The sequence below is a fragment of the Orycteropus afer genome, unplaced genomic scaffold (genome assembly GCF_000298275.1).
Source record: "Orycteropus afer afer isolate SDZICR_OR568_19922 unplaced genomic scaffold, OryAfe1.0 scaffold00325, whole genome shotgun sequence".
Taxonomy (NCBI): domain Eukaryota; kingdom Metazoa; phylum Chordata; class Mammalia; order Tubulidentata; family Orycteropodidae; genus Orycteropus; species Orycteropus afer.
The window spans coordinates 2,378,970-2,400,472 of NW_006921912.1; the positions used below are offsets into that span (position 1 = coordinate 2,378,970).

Consider the following 21,503-nt stretch of genomic DNA (forward strand, 5'->3'; position numbering starts at 1 on the left):
GCTGGCAGGGTGATTTTTAGGTTAATTCTTAGGTCCTACCACCAGTCGCGTATCTCCGAGCCGCCTGTATTGTCAGGGTCACTCAGTTCGCTGTCAGAGTGTGTAGGTGGTGGTGGGATGAAGCACTTACTCAGCTGGATACAAATAAATAAATAAATAAAAGAAGAGGGAAGAAGTCAGGAAGAAGAGAAAGAAAGAAATGAAAAAAAATGAGGGAAAGAGAGAAGAACTGAGAAGAAAGGGGAAAAGAAAAAGAAAAAAGAGAAAAAGTTCCTGGTGCAAATGTTAGTCACTAAACACAGGTTGCAGTGGGAACTCAGGGCTCACTCCATGGGAGTGTGCACTGTTGTTCATGGCGCAGTGGGGGTGGGCACTGCTGAACTTGAAGGGGTAAGTGTGCATTCCTTCCTATGGCACAAAAAAATAAGGATGAGTGGGTGGGTGGGTGAAGAGGAAGAAAGAAGAGGAAAACAAGAGGGAGAAGATGGAAGAACTAAGAATAAGTAATAATTAAAAAAAATTAAAAAAAAAAGAGAGAAAAAGAAAAAAAGCAGCATAGTCCTGGCAGAAGTGCCAGCCACCAAACATGGCTGCACAGGAACATAGTGTTTGCTCCATAAGAGATTGCCCCTCTGACCAGAGAGGAGTAAGGTTGGGCATTTTTAACTGTGTGAACAATGGGGTGGGGCTTTCATACTTTTGGATCCAAAGAAAAAGAAAAAGAATGTGAGAAGAGGCTGAGAAAAATGGAAAGGGAAAAAAAGAAAAGGGGAGGAGGACGAAGAGGGAAGAATTAAGCAGAAAGATTAAGAAAGAAAGGGGTACAGCATTGGTCATGTGAGGAGTTTGATTGGCCACCAGGTATGTGTGAGGGTGGCAGGGCTATGCCTCTGGTCATCAGAAGGTTGTGCAAGCTAAGGGGGGAGGTCACACCTCTCTGGTTGCCTGAGCACTGATGTGGGTGCTGGTGCAGTCCTGGCAAGTGGAACTGCTTATCTGGTTCCTGCTCATATCACAACACTGCAGCAATTCAAAATGGCTGTACTGTGCTGGTTGGCGGTTTACCATTTCTTGTTCAGTGTTTTTATTGTCTTTTCCTCTTGTAGGTATTTGATCTACTTTTTTCCTTGAGGAACTCTAGAGTTTTAGGTTTCACATTTAAGTCTTTGATCCATCTGGAGTTAGTTTTTGTGTATGGTGTGAGGTACAGATCTTGTTTCATTTTTTCTGCAGATGGATATGCAGTTTTGCCAGCATCATTTGTTAAACAGACAATCTCTTCCTCATTTAATGGATTTCTGCCCTTTGTCAAAGATCAGCTGACCATAGGTCTATGGATCTATTTCTGAGTTCTCAATTCTGTTCCATTGGTCTATGTGTCTGTTGTTGTACCAATGCCAGGCAGTTTAGACTACTGTGGTTGTATAGTAGGTTTTGAGATCTGGGGGTGTGATACCGCCTACTTTGTTGTTCTTCTTCAATAGTGCTTTGCTTATATGAGATCTCTTTGTTTTCCATATAAATTTAGTGATTGATTTTTCCAAATCCTCAAGGAATGTTGATGGGATCTTGATTGGGTTTGTATTGAATATATAAATTGCTTTGGGTAGAATTGACATTTTCACTATGTTCAATCTTCCTCTCCCTGGCATGGTATGTTCTTCCATTTATGTAGATCTTTTATAGTTTCTTGAAGTAGTCTTTTATAGTTTTCTTTGTACAGGTCTTTTGTGTCCCTGGTAATGATCTACTTTTTCATCCTTTCCTTTGAAGCTCTGGGTTCTGGGATTGTCATCTGTGTCCACTACACTTGGTTTCTCAAGTCTTTGTTGTGGAGGGTCTGTATAGTCTGCCATCTTGGATCCTTCTTCATTTTTTTGAATGAGGGTACTTTTTGTGGTTATAATTATCCCTGTTTCATCATTTTTGTATGTTCCATGTTTGAGATTAAGATACTTGTTCTTTTAATTCATAGGTCTCTACATGGGGAGCCATATCTGGAGCTAAAGTAGATCATGATGTGCATGAAGTAGAGCTGATGTAGATCTTGGATTTCAAGTTGATGGAACTTTTGGGACTATTGGGATAGAATGAAATGCATTTTGCATGTGGGAGGGATTGTGAGTAACTGTGACTAAGAGGGCAGGCTGTGGGAGACTGAATTATTCGTCCAAAATTTTCACTACCCTATCGTAGTATTTGGGAGCTCTGGTGGTGTAGTGCCTAAGGCATTTGACTGCTAATCAGAAGGCTGGCAGTGCAAACCCACCAGCCACTCCTCAGAAAGAAGGTTGGGCAATCTACTTCCATAGTGATTCTTCTTGGAAACCCAATGAGGGGTCGGTATGAGTTGGATCTGACTTGACAGTAGTGAGTTTTTTAGATAGTAGCATTTATATATACATGAGGGCCTTGATGTGACCTTATTGTGAGCAGAGTGTATTTCCTTACCTTCTTGATTTTTGGGCGTGGTTAAATGACTTTTCTTTAATCAATGGGATATCAGTGGCAGTGACATGAATAGAGGCTTGAAATATTCTTGTGTGTTAGTTTTTCCTTCTGTGCTTCTGTGTCCACCATTAAAAATGCATATCCTGGGTAGCACCCTTTAATGTGAGCTCTAAATGGGACATATGAAACAGAGGAACTAGAATTAACTATTTGGCTCGCAGCTTGAAGCACAGCTTCCCCAACCAAGCCACAAGCTCTCACCTTAGGGCAGATTTGAATCTAACCTTGATTCAGAGTTCAGCCTACCTCAGCTAAATTTCAGATGCCTTACAGACCTATGATAAAGAATAAATATTTTCAATCACTGACTTTGGCTGGCTTGTGCAACATTATTGTGGCAATAACTGACTTGGTACAGAGTCAGCAAAAAAGAGAAAGACTCTCAACAAAATGGATAGACAGAAGGGCTGTAACAGTGGGCTCAAATGTAACAACAATTGTGAGGATGACACAGGACTGGGCAGTATTTCATTCTGTTGTACAGTCAATGTGAATCAGAACCAACTTGATAGCATCTAACAACAATAATGTAGAGACTATTGCATTCAGAAGAGAGATGATGGGAACTAGGACCAAGGCAGTAAGATTGGAAGTAGTGAGAGAGTGGTCATATTCTGAGTAGATTTTACTGCTAGAGCCGACAGGTTATGCTGATAGAATGTAAGTATATAGGATGTGGGAGAAAAAGAAGAGTTAAGGAGGACATCTAGGTTTTTGGCCTAAGGAACTAGAAGAATGGAGTAACCATTTAGTGAGGTAGGAAATCTATCATGATGATAGATTTGGGAGGAAATATTAGGAACTGAAGACCTGGGAGGAAATATTAGGAGTCTAGTTTGGGACATGTTACATTTGAGATGCCTATAAGACATCACTTGTCTGTCAGTTTGTCATATTGTGATGGCTTGCATGTTACTATGATGCTGGCTGATATGCTACCAGTATTTCAAATTCCAGAAGGGTCACCCATGGTGGACAGGTTGCAGCAGAGTTTCTGATAGACTCAGAACAAGAAAGGGGCCATCCACTTCTCAAATAATTGGCCAGTGAAAACCTTATGAATAGCAGTGAAACACTCTCTAATATATTACTGGAAAACTTTATGAATACCCCTGAAACATTGTCTGATACAGTGCTGGAAAATGAGCTCCTCAGGTCAGAAGGCACTTAAAATACAACTACAGAAGAGCTGTCTCCTCACAGGAGAGTCAACCTTAATGATGTGGATGGAATAAAGCTTTCAGGATTTCCATTTGCTGATGTGGCATGACTCAAAATGAGAAAGAACAGCTGCAAATATCAATTAATAATCAGAACATGTAATGTACAAAGTATGAATCTGAGAAAATTAGAAGTTGTCAAAAATGAAATGGTAGGCATGAAAACTGATATCCTAGGCATTAGTGAGCTGAAATGGATTGGTTTGGCCATTTTGAATCAGATGACCATATGATCTACTATGCTAGGAATGACAAATTGAAGAGGAATAGCATCACATTCATTGTCACAAAAAAAGTTTCAAATGCTGTCAGTGATAGGATAATATCTATATGCCTACAAGGAAGACCAGTTAATACTACTATTACTCAAATTTATCCACCAACCACTAAAGCCAAAGATGAGGAAACTGAAGATTTTTTTTACCAACTACTGGAGTCTGAAATTGACCAAACATGTAACCAGGTGTATTGATTATTACTGATGATGGGAATGCAAAAGTTGGAAAGAAAGAAGAATCATTTGTAGTTAGAAAATATGGCCTTGCTGATAGGAATGATGCCAGAGATCATATGATAGAATTTGGCAAGACCAACAACTTATTCATTGCAAACACATTTTATCAACAACACAAACTGTGGCTATATACATGGACCTCACCACAAGGAATACACAGGAATCAGATCAACTACATCTGTGCAAAGAAGAGACAGAAAAGCTTAATATCTTCAGCAAAAACAAGGCCAGGAGCTGACTGTGGAACAGACCATTATCTGCTCACATGCAAGTTCAAGTTGAAACTGAAAAGAATTAAAACAAGTCCACAAGAGCCAAAATATGACCTTGAGTATATCCCACCTGAATGTGGAGACCACCTGAGGAATAGATTTGACACATTGAACACCAATGACTGAAGACCAGAGGAATTGTGGTATGATTCAAGAACATCATACATAAAGAAAGAAAAAGGTCATTAAACAGACAGGAAAGAAAGAAAAGACCAAAATGGATGTCAGAAGAGACTCTGAAACTTGCTCTTGAACAGAGAGTAGCTAAAGCAAATGGCAGAAATGACAAAAGAGTTGAACAAAAGATTTCAAAGAGCAGCTCAAGAACAGAAAGTCAATTATAACGAAATGTGCAAAGACCTGGAGTTAAAAAACTGAAAGGGAAGAACACACTCAGCATTTGTCAAGCTGAAAGAACTGAAGAAAAAAATTCAAGCCTCAAGCTGCAATACTGAAAGATTCTATGGGCAAAATATTGAATGATGCAGGTAACATCAAAAGAAGATGGAAGGAATACATAAAGTTACTGTACCAAAAAGAATTGGTTGATGTTCATCTATTTCAGGAGGTAACATATGCTCAAGAACCAATGATACTGAAGTTGAAGCTGCATTCAAGGAATTGGCAAAAAGGCAAGGTTCCAGGAATTGACGGAATTCCCATTGAGATGTTTCAACAAATAGATGCAGTGTTAGAGGCACTTATTCACCTATGCCAAGAAATTTGGAAGACAGTCACCTGGCCAACTGACTGGAAGAGATCCATATTTGTACCCATTCCAAAGAAAGGTGATCCCATAGAATGTGGAAATTATCGAACGATATCATTAATATCACACGCAAGTAAAATTTTGCTGAACATAATTCAAAAATGGTTGCAGCAGTATATTGGGAGAGAACTTTCAGAAATGCAAGTTGGATTCAGAAGAGGACGTGGAACAAGGAATATCATTGTTGATGTCAGATGGATGTTGGCTGGAAGCAAAGAATACCAGAAAGATGTTTACTTGTGTTTCATTGAGTATGCAAAACATTTGACTGTGTGGATCATAACAAATTGTGGATAACATTGAGAAGAATTAGAATTCCAGAATACTTAATTGTGCACATGAGGAACCTGTACATCAACAAGGAAGCTGTCATTTGGACTGAACAAGGGGATAGTGCATGGTTTAAAATCATGAAGGGTGTGTGTCAGGGTTGTATCCTTTCACCATACTAATTCATTATATGCTGAGCAAATAATCTGAGAAACTGGACTATATGAAGAAGAATGTGGCATTAGGATTGGAGGAAAACTCATTAACAACCTGTGATATGCAGATGACACAACCTTGGTTGCTGAAAGTGAAGATGACTTGAATCATTTACTGATGAAGATTAAAGACTTCTCTAATCTTCAGTCTGCAGTATGGATTACACCTCAGCAAAATTCCTCGCAACTGGAACAATAACCAGCATCACAAAAAATGGAGAAAAGATTGAAGTTGTCAAAGATTTCATATTATCTGTTTCCACCATCAACACCCAAGAAATCGGATATCGTATTGCACTGGGCAATTCTGCTGCAAAAGAACTCTTTAAAGTGCTGAAGAGCAAAGATGTCTCTTTGAAGACTAAGGTGAACCCAACTCAAGCCATTATATTTTAAATAGCCTCATATGTATGTGAAAGCTGGACAACGAATAAGGAAGACCAAAGAGAAGTTGATTCTTTTGAATTGTTAGGTTGGTGAAGAATACTGAAGGTACTATGGACTGCCAGAAGAAGAAACAAATCTGTCCTGGAAGAAGTGCCATTGGAATGCTCCTTAAAAGTGAGAGTGGATGACTTCCGGGAAGATGGAGGAATAGGCCGACAAGTGACACAGACCCTCCTCAACAAAGAAAAGAAAAACCAATTGACAGAGATACAGAAGATAATCCTGGAGCCCTGAGCTTTGAAAGGAACTATACAGAAGTGGATTAGGCACCAACTAGTGTAAAAACCTGAACGAAAATAATGAGTACAGAGATGGTCAGAGCTGCAGTCTGTCAGCTACTCTGACAGGTCCAACAGTCTGAATATTTCCAAGTGATATTGGAACCTGAGAATTGACTTAAAGATCAGCCCTGGTCACCAAGGGCTGCAGGGATGACTGCACTGGTGGCCTATGACTAGGAAGGGAAACAGCAAGGTGGGAGACAACTTGAGCTGTTGACTTTCCACTGTCTGGAGGGCATAGCCATTTTGATTGTTTATACACAGGAGCCATTTTTTAAATTTAAAGTGACCGAGGGCACAGCCAGTTTGCATGTTTACCAGTGGTCATCATTTTGGATATTTAAAGTGACCGAAGGTGCAGCCAGTTTGAATGTTTACGAGCAGTGGCCATTTTGGATATTTCAAGTGACCGAGGGTGCAATCATTTTGAATACTTATGAGTGACAATCATTTTGGATTTTAAAGGGATAGCATTCTCATTCAGATTCCAGGGACCTAAGAATAGGCTCTGTTTGCCATGGTTGGCAGGGACATACGAAAGGCTGACAACAGGAAAGAAGACAGGTGGTGAGTGTGTAAGTACTGTCCACCAGCAAATACAGGAGCACAGCACAGTACCCTGCTTGCGTAGATAACATACAAAGAAAAGAAAAATTGCGAGCAAGTCACTCCAACATACAATCATCAATTAAATATAAACACAAAAATGTTACAATGCCTCAGAGAGAACAGAGCATCACAGTCCACACAAAGAAGATAAAGCAGGAGAAACAAGGAACCAGGATACAGACCCAAAACACAGCCCTGAGGAAGAAGCAGCATTGGAACTCCCTGATAAGGAATTCAAAAGAATTATATTTAGATATCTTCAACAAATTGAGAGACAGATCAAGGAAAACACAGAGAAAGTCCTAGAACAATTTCAAAAGACAATACAAGAACAAAATGATAAAATAAATGAAAAATTAGAAAGGATACAAAATCTACACACAGAAATCCAGAAGATTAATACTAAATTTTCAGAAATAGATAAGACATTGAATGGGGAAAGGAGCAGAATTGAATCAATGGAAGACAGAATTAGTGAGATTGAAGGCAAATACCTCAACATTTCTTTGGAAAGGGATAAATCAGAAAAAAGAGCAAAACAAACTGAAGAAAGCCTAAGGTTCATGTGGGATACCATGAAAAGGAATAACCTGTGTGTAATTGGAATTCCAGAACAGGAAGACACAAATAAAACCACAGAGAAAGTTGTCAAAGATTTGTTGGAAGAGAATTTTCCTGGTATGATGAAAGATGAGAACATATCCATTCAGGAAGTCCAACCAACCCCACACAGGATAGACCTCAAAAGAAAATCACCCAGAAGTATCATCATCAAACTTACCAAAACCAAAGAAAGAATCATGAGAGACGCATGGGTAACATGAAAAGTTACCTACAAGGGCCAACCAATGAGACTAAGCTCAGATTTCTTGACAGAAACCATGCAAGCAAGAAGACAATGGGATAGTATATATAAAAGACTGAAAGAGAAAAATTTCCAACCAAGAATTATGTATGCAGTAAAATTGTCCCTCAAATATTAGCAGTAAGTGCCTTACGCACTATGCTACCAGAGCTCCCAGGGTCACTATGAGTAGAAGGCAATTCAAAGGCATCTAACAACAACTACACAGACATCCAAACAGGGATGTTAAGTATACAGTTGAACATACAAATATGAGCTCGGGGGGTGGTATGGAACCTTCAATTTGGAGATAAACATTTGGGAGTAATCAATATGTAGTTGTCTTTTAAAGCCTTGAGACTGGATAAGGTCAACAAGTGAGTATAGAAAAGGGGCTTAAGAACTGAACCTGGGGACATTTTAGCAGTTAGTGTTTGGGAGTTGAAGAGTTATCAGCATGACTCTGAGAAGAAAAATCATGGGAGAAAGAAGGGCTGTTTATGCACAGAGGGACAGCTCAGGGGGCAGGAGTGCATGGAGGGAAGGACACAGGGAAGAGGTTAACTATTGGGAGGAAGTGGGAGGGGAGCTGTTGCATTGGGGTAAAGTGTAGTCAATGTCATGAAGCAAAGTGTGTGTGAACTGCTGTATGGAAAGTGAATTTTCTCTGTAAATTTCCACCCAAATCACACACACACACACACACACACAAAGACTCTGAGAAGGAGAAACCAGAGAGAAAAAGACAAAAACCAAATGAGTGTTTATAAAGTACTCTTAGTTGGACCTGTGGACTCAGGACCATGGTCACAGGGGACATCAGGTTCAATTGGCATAACACACTACACAAAAACATTGTTCTACATCCTACTTTGGTGAGTAGCGACTGGGGTTTTAAAAGCTTGCAAGCTGCCATCTAGATGCAACAATCAGTCTCTCCTCATCCAGAGTAGAGAAGAATGAAGGAAACCAAAGACACAAGGAAACAGTCCAAGGGACTAGTAGGGCATGCAATCCTCAGCCTATATGACCGTGAGGCCAGAAGAAAGAGGGTGCCAGGCTGCTACTGTTAACCACTTGGAGGGTGATGGGTGCAGGAGATCCTGGATAGAGTGGGATAGCAATGTGGAACAAAAGTCAAAATCATAAAAAAAGAGACCAGTTTTACTGGTCTGATAGAGCCTGGTGAGACCCGAGACTATGGCTCTTAGTTACCTTCACGTCTGGAATTGAACTTACTTCTGATGGCATATAACAACAACAACCACCTGTGGCTTCCAGCCAAACAACAGACAGGCATATGGGGTGAAACATTTACATCAGGTAGATACACTCCCTGGAGTGATCAATTGTGGGAGAATAGAAGGGCAGTATTTACACAGGGAGATAGCTCAGGGGGCAGGAGTGCATGTGAGGAAAGGACACAGGGAGGAAGTGAGAAGAGAGCTGTTACATTGTGGGAAATTCCAGTCAATGCCATGAAACAAAAAGTGTATGAACTGCTGTCTGGAAAATGAATTTCGTCTGTAAACTTTCACCCAAATCACAATAAATGTTTAAAATAAATAAATAATTAATTAAAGGGATTACTTTTGAAACGTAGTGAGATTCTCTACCACTAGGAAGAAGGTTGGGCAATCTACTTCTATAGTGATACTGCCTCAGAAACCTAAGGAGGGGTCACTATGAGTTGGGTTTGACTCGACGGCACATAACAAGAACAACAACAACAGGACTGCAACAGGAGCTACAGGACCCTATTTTTGGGATGATAGAAAAGATTTATTCATTAGATAATGTTTAGAACTTCATAATTTCTGTGATCTCTGAAAATTTGGGTTCTACAGTTATGTCACTCTAAGTCCAAGGGTCTCCATACACAGTTTTGGGAGAAATGTAAATAATACTTATAATCTAAGAGAAATTGTCAAGTGGCATGTTTCAGATGGCATTTTTATTAAACAAATGCTCATGCCAGGTTTTCAAAACAGCAAAAAATGATTTTTTTTTTTTTTTACTACATCAAATCTCCCTTACTAAGGAAAAAAATGACAATCTCACACAAGGTTTATGGATTTGGATTATTTTTTTTTCATGTTTCCTGGGGTGAAATCAGTCTCCTCATGCTGTTTCCACTTTTTCTTGTGTTACACCTCCAACTGATTTCATCTTCTTCACCATTTCTCTGGCTAAGTAACCCCGGAAGACTGCTTGGATTTTGAGAGCAGCAAACTTCACTTTGTCCTTATCTTTCTCAGAAGAATACTTCATTGAAAAGAGAAAAAACACAAGTCTTGTTAAAAAATCTCATATTTTTGATGCCATAAAAATAAATTCATAAATTTCATCAATTTAGGGATGACACAATCCGAGATCTGCTGCTTCTTAAGGGAATTTTATATATTGTCACGGTGTATATCTACCAAATGGTGAATGCCAAAATAGCAGGCATTTTGTTTTGCCACTTTTTAATATGTCTCTGCAATAAAAGATCACTGCCAGCTTTTTTTTTTTTTTCCAAAATAGCTCCTATTTAACAGTTTCCCGAGCAGTAACATTTTTTGGGGAAACAAGGAAGAATCCTTGAAGCTAGTAAAAATGTCAAGAATAATAAACGTGCTGTTTTAAAATAATCATAATTATACAAAATGGATTAGAATGTTAACTTCTTAATTTCTCAATGATTAGATAATCAAAATCATACATCTACAGTGCAGTGTCAAAGATAAATCCCTTAGTCAGTTCTAACATGGTGGGTTGCTATATAGCTTCTTTTTCTTTTTTTAAATAAATGCAGGTATACTATATAGACAGTGAAATGCATAGATTTTAAGTGTACACTTCAATAAATACATAGTTTTAATATAGTAGTTGCCCCCTTACCCACAGAGGATATATGTCAAGACCCCCAGTGGCTTGAAACTGTAGATAGTACTGAACCCTACCCTACTATAATCCACCAAACCCACTGACATTGAGTTGATTCTGACTCACAGTGACCTCTATTGGGTTTCCAAGGCTGTAAATCTTTACAGAAGCAGATTGCCTCATCTTGCTTCCACGGAGTAGCTGGTAGGTTCAAACCACTGACCTTTATGGTTAGCAGCCAAATGCCTTAACCACTACACCACCAGAGCTCCTTACTGAATCTATGTATACTATGTTTTTTTTTCCTATACATACACACCTATGATGAAGTTTCATTTATAAATTAGGCACAGTAAGAGATTAGCAATAATAACTAATTATGAAATACAAGTATAACAATATACTGTAATAAAAGTTATGTGAGCTAAATGACATAGCCATTGTGACATAGTGTTAGGCTATTATTTTCTCACCCCAGTTGACTGCAGGTAATTGAAACTGCAGAAAGTAAAACTGAGGATAAGGGGAAATACTGGATAGGTTTTTAAATTATAAAATGACACTGGCACATGTAAAAAATATAAATATCAATGGATATCTTATATTCCTTAGAAGTAACCATTATTATGGTTGGAGTGTATATATATCCTTTCAGGATTTTTCTGTTTACAAATACATTCATGTGAGTATATATACACTTTTTAATTTAAAAAATGAGGTTATTGCTAACCACTGTTCTGAAACTACTTTTTTCATGTAATAATATATCTTAGTTCTCTTTTTTGATGTTATTATTCAGTATATAATTCTACTTTATTTACCCAAATCTTTAACTGAATGGATCTTTGGCTTGTTTCTTCCCTCCCCATACCTCCATTACAATCAGGCAAATCTAACTCTAAGTCTTTTAAATGCAAAAAGAATGGTATAAAATCTTCCAAAATGATATTCCAAAATGGGCAAATTAATTATGATCAAGTTAGAAATCAATAAGATCCCAACTGAAAATAAAAAAAACAAAACAAAACAAAAACCTGTATAAGGGCACCTATGAAAGATGTAAGGAAATAACACTCCCTTCCTTCTTTCTGGACCTCCCATTGCATCTTATGTCAATGTTAGACTTATTGGATTATATTCAAATAATTTTGGTATAACTTGCAAAGGTTATAGGAAAAAGTCATGACTCAGTGAGTAGGAACTGAAGTATTCCTTGAGGAGGGATGCCCCTTTGGGTGCTAATTATTGGTTTACTAACTGGGATATTAAAAGGAACTTGGAAGTTTGGCCTTCAACATAGAGAATGCTCTTACTATGCCTCGTCCTCTTGAATATAGACTATGAAGAATATAGGCAGTGGGGTGCTGATAAATGCCTAACAACTGGTTCTTCAGATAGTAGCCTTAGTAGCAGAGTGGTTAAACACTCAGCTACTAACCAAGAGTCAGTGCTTTGAACCTATCAGCAGCTCCATGGGAGAAAGATGTGGCAGTCTGCTTCCATAATGATTACAACTTTGGAAACCCTAAGGGGCAGTTTACCCTGTCCTATAGAGTTGGTATTAGTTGGAATCAACTCCGTCACCATAGGTTTGGTTTTTGGTTGATGCCTCAGAAGGAAAAAAAAAAAAAAAAAGCCCTGATTTATAGTATTTTCCACAGCATTAATACTCTCACTGTGCCTTACTGCAAGCTACCAAGATGACTACACATGAAGTTGGGTAGAGATATGCATAAGTGTTACTTGAGAACTGGCTTCCATATACCTACATATAGGTACTTTGAGGGTGAAATCTCCCCAGATCTCTACTGCTTTGATGTAGGCTATCAGGCAGAAAGGCATTTTTATAGAGGTATATGCATGGAAGGTGAGTAAGCTATATTTTGTAAAGCCATTTTATTTGGTTTCTTTTTGTTATCTCTGGACCTTTTCCATTGTGTGGTGGTGACAGCATCAATTAGTGAAAAATTTCCAAAGTAGAAGCTGACTTTGAAAGAACAAGACTGGGGCTGTGACTTTTGCCTGACCTTTACCATGGGGAGATATTCCCCTCCATCGACAATCTTGAGAAATAAGACTTGATTTTAAGGGGAAGAATGAGTTTTTACAAGAGGTATGGCTGAAAATGATCCACCGGTTAGCTCACCACTGATGTTAATTATCTAGATAGGAAAATCCATAATTTTAACAATAATAGGTAAAAGACTGGATTCATATCTGGAGTACAACTTTCAGATTGAACATTATCATTCTTGTTGGAATCCAAAGTTATTTGGAAGATATTACTTACTAAGACTGTGACTGGTGTCTCTTCCTCTTTCACAGGTTCCTGAGACTTTTCTTTTTCAGGTGTACCTTTCTCAGGTGGTTCTTGCTCCTGGAGAGAGAAGAAGGCCAAATGGCAATGTTTTCAAAACAGCAAAGTCTTGTATAAAACTGCTTAAAAGTAGTTAAATATTACTTTAAATTATTGAGAAGTAAGCAGAAATAAATATGTACCGATCTTTTAAGAAGAAAAGTAGGTTGGAACAAGAAGGAAAAAATGAAAACCCTCAAGATTATATGAGTAAACAAATATCAAAGACCAAGGAACTAGTACAAATGTTTGTTCTTTTGCTTTTGGAATGTGTATGCCTTGTCCCATCACAGAACAGTTTCCTCTTTCTTTACACTAAAGATCATTAAACTATTGTTTTACACTAAAAGTTGGTAAGATGCTATAATGAATCCTAAACAAAATATTAAAAAGTTGTACAAATAGTTCCTAAAATAGCAACAAAATAAATGCCACTGTACTCCATAATGTGAGGTTAAACTGACTTTGTAATGTGTGTGGAGTAAAAACTCAGTCAAAAGAAGTTAGTTTTGCTGTGGGGAATAGTTTAAATGGAAGAAAAGAAACCAGCACTGACCATTTTGATATAGTTATTAAAATCTTCCTCCAAAATGCTAAGTCATTACCTATGAGAAGAGCTTCAACTCATACAACAGAATTTTGAAGACATATAATCTAATCAATAAAGCCTATGCAATTTAAGAGGGGGCAAAAACTCCTTAACTGCTATATGACACAAGGATTAAAAATTTTCAACATTATCCCTTCGATTTCAATGAAATAGGAATATAAATAAAATACGAACACAGAGAATCTAGTTAAATGGAATTAAACAGAACACTCATATCTGACATGTACAAATGGATGGAATTTCACTTTTGAACTCAGGAAATAAACGGCAACTACTTTCCTGGGAATTTTCCAGAGACTAGTGGGAAACACCATCAAAACTTGAACTTTGTTCATTCTTTTTAATTCTAATATCTGTTGGTGCTTTGTAGCTAACAGTATTATTTCAGTTGTCTAGAATAGTGATTAGTCACCATAACTTAAGCTTTAAAACCTAAGCTTACTTTGGGGATCCTGTTAAAACATAACTTCTGATTTGTAGATCTAAGTGTAATTGTTGTTGTTAGCTGCCATTGAGTTGATTCCAACTCATAGCGACTTTATGTACAACACAACAAAACACTGCTTGGTCCTGTGCCATCCTCATGATCGTTGCTATGTTTGAGTCCATTGTTGCAGCCACTGTGTCAGTTTCATCTTGTTGAGGGTCTTCCTCCTTTTCACTGATCTAGGTAGGGCCCAATATTTTGCATTTCTATCAAGACCCCAGGTGATACCAATGATGCTGATTCCACACAAACATTCTCTACCAGGATTCCTCATCTGAACTCCAGAACACATAAAATGCTTAAGTGACTATTTTCTAAATTCTCCCAAGAATGGTACATAACTAGCACCACTGTAGATACAAAGGAGAGATATTGATTCCTTATATGTAATAGGTGGCCTGTGGCTTAGGGCTTAATTATTTTGAGGAATCCCAGTTGAGAAAGCTTGGTTTTAAGAATGGTGCTAAAGAGAAAGATTGGTCCAGTCTCTGAAAAGACTGGATTTTTTATTTTTAAACAATTTTTACTGTGATTTGGGTGAAAGTATATGGAGCAAATTCATTTTCCATACAACAATTCATACACATTATGTTTCATGACATTGACTACAATTCCCCATAATGTAACAACAGGTCTCTTCCCACTTCCTCTCTGTAGTTTCCTCTTCCCTGCATCCTTCTTTCCTATGCATTCCTGCCCCCACCCCCAGCTATCTCCCTATGCAAACACTGCCCTTCTGTTCTTCCAGGATTGATTGCTCTAAGGAGTATACCTACCTGATAGAAATGTTCACCTTATCTGCCTGTCTATTGTTTGGCTGTAATCCACGGGAGTGAGTTCAGTTCCAGACCTGAAGGTTAACTAGGGGCCATAGTCTCAGAGGTCTCACCATTAAACCTGGTCTTTTTTTTTTTTTTTAATGATTTTGAATTTTGTTCCCCATTGTTCTTCCACTTTATCTGGGATCTCCTGCACCGATCCCCGTCTGAGTGGTTTACAATGGGTAGTCGGACACCATCTGGTTCTGGGCTCATGGTCATATAGGGTGAGGATCACATTGTCTACTAGTTGCTTGGACAAATTGTTTTCATGCATTTTTGGTTTTCTTCCTTCTTCTTTGCTCTGGATGAGGAGAGACCCACTGGTGCATCTAGATGGCTGCTTGTAAGCTTTTAAGACCACAGTTACTACTCACCAAAGAAGGATGTAGAACAATGTTTTTGTGTAGTATATTATGCCAAATGAGCTAGATGTCCTCTGTGACTATGGTCCTGAGCCCATAGGTTCAACTACTTAGTCCCTCAGGGTGATTGGCTATGGCCAAGAAGTCATCTAACTTTGCCCCTTGTTAGCTCTATTATGTATTTGGACATTCTTATGGTACATACAAATACATATGTAAGACTGGCTTTATAAAGAAAACTCTATACTATTACCAAAGAGTTCTGCTGGTGCAGTGCCTAAGGCATTTGACTGCTAACTGCAAGGTTGGCGGTTAAAACCCACCAGCCCTCAGAAATCTATGTCCATAAAGATTTTCCCAGTGGGGGTCACTATGAGTTGGAATCCATTCAATGGCAGTGGATGTACTATTACAATCTTTAACTCTAGTCAGTTTTTTGTAACATATCAATGATAATGAATTAACTGGATTATTTTAGGACATATAATTATTTGTTAATCAACAAATATTTATTTAGTACCTGCTATGTGCTAAGCATTGATGCTCAATAAATATTTGATGAATAAATGACTGAGTAATTAATCTACACCTTTCAAGCACTTTTTTTTCCTTGATCATCTTTAAACTTGAGCTGAGAATTTGTACACTATTCAGATACTTTAGAAAATTATTTCTAATTAGAAAAAAATCCAGCACAATTAAAAAAGTTTAGTAAGATATTTGTGATGCTTTCACAATTATCATGATTCCAACAATCTCTGTTTTGGAGACAGAAGAAATGGCTAAATCCAATAGCTTCACAATACCTTGAATGCATGGTTGTTATAGAAGCGGTCGTCTACCTTAGTCCCCCATTCTGCTGGATCAAAGTTGGTTTCTAAATAATAAAAATATAAATAATTTCAGGTTTATTTTGAGTATATTAAAGTAATTATAGAATAGTAACACAAACAAGTTTTCATTTCCAAATTGTAGATTCTTTACTGCCAATACAAAATCTTACTGATGTTGTACATAGCCTAGCACTGCAGACATAATCAATAATCATTAAATACATATGAAAATGAATTAAACATTGGATGAGTCCTTGGAAATATTTAGAAAAGTGGTAACAACCATAATTTCTGCCTTTACAGAATTTATAAAAAAGTGAGGGAGAATAAAAAGCAATATTTAAAAATAACTATAGAAACTTACGAAACATGCATCAGTAAACACAGAAAAAAGTATAAAAAATGTTTAAACAGGAAATGTGGAAAAGGAACAGATGTGAAAGGCTTTTTAAAAATGAGGTATATTATATAGTCAATTGACAAAGGCTTTATATTTAAACATATTTTTCTTTAACTATTCATTATGAAAAATTTCAAACTTAGAAAGTAAAAGAATAGTATAATGAACCATATTGTGCACGTTACCCAGATTCAATAATTATCGATTCATGATTTACCTTTATTTTTTTAACAGAAAGAATAGATTTGTAATAAACCCCTGAAAATGGAAAAGGGGAAAATCCATTCAAAAATAATAACCAAAGGCTAAAAAATAGGAATACATTTAATAAAAGACAGGATATGTGATTTACCCTTTTTATCTATAACCCCACTCACTTTCCCACACTTTAAAATGATTATGTTCTAGCAACACCAGGCATCATATTATTTTAGCCACAAATATTTATTTCAGTATGCAACTCTAAGATATACTATCTCTTTCTTTAAATACTATTTTATTGTGTTTTCAGGTTTACACAGAAGTTTAGGTTCCATTTAACAATTTCTACACAAATTGTTCAGTGACATTGGTTACATTCTTTACAACGCATGAACATTCTATTTCCATTCTGGTTGTTTTGTTGCCATTCATCTAGTTTCCTTGCCCCTTACATTCCCATTTTTGTTTTAAAGTAATTGTTGACAACTTGGTCTCATATGGATGAGTTATTTAAAGCAGCATAGTACTTATGGGTGATGTAATTATTTTTTGAGCCAATCTGTTAATTAGTTATATGGTGACCTTATGGTTTAGTTTCAGTAAAGACTTAAAAAGTATCTCAGGGCAATAGTCTTGAAGATCGAGTTCTCCAGTCTCAACAAATCCAGTAGGTTTTGTTTCTTTTTTAATAATTTGAGGTTCTGTTCCATATTTTTCTTCCATTCTCTCAGAGTTCATCTATTGTGGCCCTGATTAGAACTGCTAGTAGTGGTAGTTGGGCACCATAGTTCTTCTGGTTTCAGAGTAGATGAGACTGTGGATCATATAGAGTATATGTTCTATTGACTAAGTTCTTCTTTGAGTCTTTGGTTTCTTTCTTTCTCATTTGCTCCAGTTAAGTAGATACCAATAGTTGTATCTTAAATGACCAATCATGAGCTTTTAAGTCCCCAGACACTATTCATCTAATCCACTATTTTCTGGTTAACTAGAATGCAGGACATAATTTCATGAATTGTATTATGCCAATTGACTGAGGTGTTCCATGAGACTATGGTGCCAATCCACCAAACCTAGAAATCCATCACATAGGAATTTGGTTTTGTCTTAGAAGTATCTATAATTGTGTTTACTATGTGCTTTACTCAGGAGGGATATAATCAAGGCCATATTTTGGCTTTTATGGACTTCTTTCAACTGTCTTCAGCTTCAACATGAACTCGCAAAAGAGCAGTTGATGGTCTGTTCCACGGCCAGCTCCTGGCTTTGATTTGGCTGAAGATAGTAAGCTTCTCTATCGCCTCTTTCCACAGATGTAGTCGACCTGATTCCTGTGTACTCTATCTGGTGAAGTCTATGTATATAGCAGTTGGAAAAAGGTATTTGCAATGTGTAAGTCATTGATCTTGCAAAATTCTATCATGTAATTTCCAGTGTCATTTCTGTCAACAAGGTCATATTTTCTAAGTACTGGTGATTCTTCTTTGTTTCCAACTTTTGCATTCCAATCACCAGTAATAATCAACATATCTTGATTGCATGTTTGGTCAATTTCAGACTGTAGAAGTTGGTAAAAATCTTCAATATCCTTGTCTTTGGCTTTGGTGGTTGGTGCGTAAATTTGAATAATAGTAGTATTAACTGGTCTTCCTTGAAGGCACATGGATATTATCTTATCACTGACAGCATTGTACTTCAGGATAGATCTTGAAACTTTCTTTGTGACGATGAATGCTGTGCCATTCCTCTTCAATTTGTCATTCCCGGCATAGTAGATCATATGCTTGTCTGATTCAAAATGACCAAAATAGTCTATTTCACCTCACTAATGCCTAGGATATCTATCTTTATGCATTCGACTTCATTTTTGACAACTTCCAATTTTCCTAGATTCATACTTTATACATTCCATGTTGCAATTATTAATGGATGTTTGCAGCTGTTTCTTTCCACATCGAGTTGTGCCACATCAGCAAAAGGAGGTCCTAAAAGCTTTATTGCATCCACATAATTAAGGTTGACTCCACTCTGAGGAGGCAGCTCTTCCCCAGTTGTATTTTGAGTGCCTTCTGACCTGAATTAAGAGAAGTCCACAAGAGCCAAAATATGACCTTGATTATATCCTTCCTGAATTTAGAGACCACTGAAAGAATAGATTTGATGCAAAAAACCAGAGGAATTGTGGGAGGACATCAAGAATATTATCCATGAAGAAAGCAAAAGATCATCAAAAAGACAGGAAAGGAAGGAAAAACCAAAGGAGATGTCAGAAGAGACTCTTAAAATTGCCATTGAATGAAGAGTAGCTAAAGTAAATGAAAGAAATGACAAGATAAAAGAGCAGAACAGATTTCAAAGAGCAGCTCGAGAAGACAAAGTCAATTATTATAATGAAATGTGCAAAGACCTGGAGTTAGGAATCAAAAGGGAAGAACATACTTGGCATTTCTCAAGATGAAAGAAATAAAGAAAAGGACAGAGTCACTGTACCAAAAAGAATTGGGTGATGTTCATCCATTTCAGGAGGTGGCATATGATCAAGAGCCAATGGTATTCAAGGAAGAAGTTGAAGCTTCACCAAAGGAAATGGACAAGAATAGGGTTCCAGAAATTGATGGAATACCCACTGAAATGCTTCAACAAACAGATGCCAGGCTGAAGGCACTCACTCTTCTATGCCAAGAAATTTAGAAGACAGCTACCTGGCCAACACACTGGAAGAGACCCATATTTGTACCCATTCCAAAGAATGGTGATCCCACAGAATTTGGAAATTATCAAACAATATCATTAATATCACACGCAAGTAAAATCTTGCTGAAGATAATTCAAAAAAGGTTGCAGCAGGATACTGACAGAGAACTTCCAGAAATGCAAGCTGTATTCAGAAGATGACATGGTATGAGGGATATCATTGCTGATATCAGATGGATTTTGGCTCAAAGGAAAGAATACCAGAAAGAAGTTTACTTGTTTTATTGACTTTGCAAAGGCATTCGATTGTGTGGATTACAACAGATTATGGATAACATTGAGAAGAATGGGAATTCCAGAACACTTAATTGCACTCATGAGGAACCTGTACATAGAGCAGGAGGCTGTTGTTCAAAAACAACAAAAGGATACTGCATGGTTTAAAATCAGGAAGGGAGTGCGTCAGGGTTGTATCCTTTCACCATACTCATTCAATCTATATGCTCAGCAAATAATCTAAGAAGCTGGACTATATGAAGAGGAGTGCAGCATCAAGAATGGAGGAAGACTCATTAACAACCTGCGATATGCAGATAACACAACTTTGCTTGCTGAAAGTCAAGATGACTTGAAGTACTTACTGATGAAGGTTAAAGATTACAGTTTGCAGTATGGATTACATCCCAACATAAAGAAAACAAAAATCCTCACAACTGGACCAATAAGCAGCATCATGATAAATGGAGAAAAGATTGAATGTCAAACATTTCACATTACTTGGTTCCACAATCAGCATGAATGGAAGCAGCAGTCAAGAAATCAGATGATGTATTTCACTGGACAAATCTGTTGCAAAAGACTCTTTAAAGTGCTGAAGAGCAAAGATGTCTCTTTGTGCCTAACCCAAGCCATGGTATTTTCAATCACTTCATATGCATGTGAAAGCAGAATAATGAATAAGGAAGACCAAAGAAGAGTTGATGTTTTTGAATTGTGGTGTTGGTGAAGAATACTGAAGGTATGACTGCCAGAAGAATGAAAAAATCTGTCCTGGAAGAAGCACAGCTGGAATGCTCCTTGGAAGCAAGAAGGGCCATAGTTTGTCTCACCTACTTGGGTTATGTTTCAGAAGGGACCATTCCCTGGAAAAAAAATATCATGCTTAGCAAAGTGGCGGGTCAATAAAAAAGAGGAAGGCCCTCAATGAGATGGACTGACACAATGGCTACAACAAAGGGCTCAGGTATAGCAAGGACTGTGAGGCTGGCACAGGACTGGGCAGTGTTTCATTCTATTGTACACAGGGTTGCTATGAATCGGAGCTGACTTGAAGGCACCTAACAACAAAAACAACAACAACATATATTTTATTCAAAAAACCAAAACCAAATTCACTGCTGTTGCATCAGATCCGACTCATAGTGACCCTTCCTTGGGTTTCTGAGGCAGTATCTCTATGGAAGTAGATTGCCCAACCTTCCTTCTGAAGAGTGGCTGGTGGGTTTGCACTGCCAGCCTTCTGGTTAGCAGTCAAATGCCTTAGGCACCACGCCACCAGAGCTCCTATTATACATATGAATATATGTGCACACAGTCACACAGATACATAAAAAAACACCAAACTCACTGTCATTGAGTCAATTCTGACTCATAGTGACCCTCTTTGGGTTTTTGAGGTGTTAATCTTTATGGGAGTAGGTTACCCAGTCTTCCTTCAAGGGAGTGGCTGGTGGGTTTGAACCACCAGTCTTCTGGTTAGCAGTCAAATGCCTTAGGCACTTTGCCACCAGAGCTCCTTACACAGATGCATATACATATATTTATATGTATGTTGTTGTTGTTGTTATGTGCCGTCGAGTCGGCCCCGACTCATAGCGACCCCTCCTTGGGTTTCCGAGGCAGTTATCACTACGGAAGTA

The 21,503-nt window shown here is 37.7% G+C and overlaps 1 protein-coding gene across 1 annotated transcript in view; it reads right to left on the reverse strand.

The window, feature by feature from the left end:
- Nucleotides 1-10,073: 10,073 nt before the first annotated feature.
- The window catches only part of SPA17 (sperm autoantigenic protein 17), a 23,337-nt gene continuing 11,907 nt past the window's right edge, over nt 10,074-21,503 (reverse strand). The window contains exons 2-4 of the mRNA XM_007952136.2: nt 16,263-16,333; nt 13,111-13,197; nt 10,074-10,217 (exon numbers count right to left, since the gene is read on the reverse strand). Of these exons, the coding sequence (XP_007950327.1) occupies nt 10,074-10,217; nt 13,111-13,197; nt 16,263-16,333 (302 nt within the window). The remainder of the gene's footprint in view (nt 10,218-13,110; nt 13,198-16,262; nt 16,334-21,503) is intronic.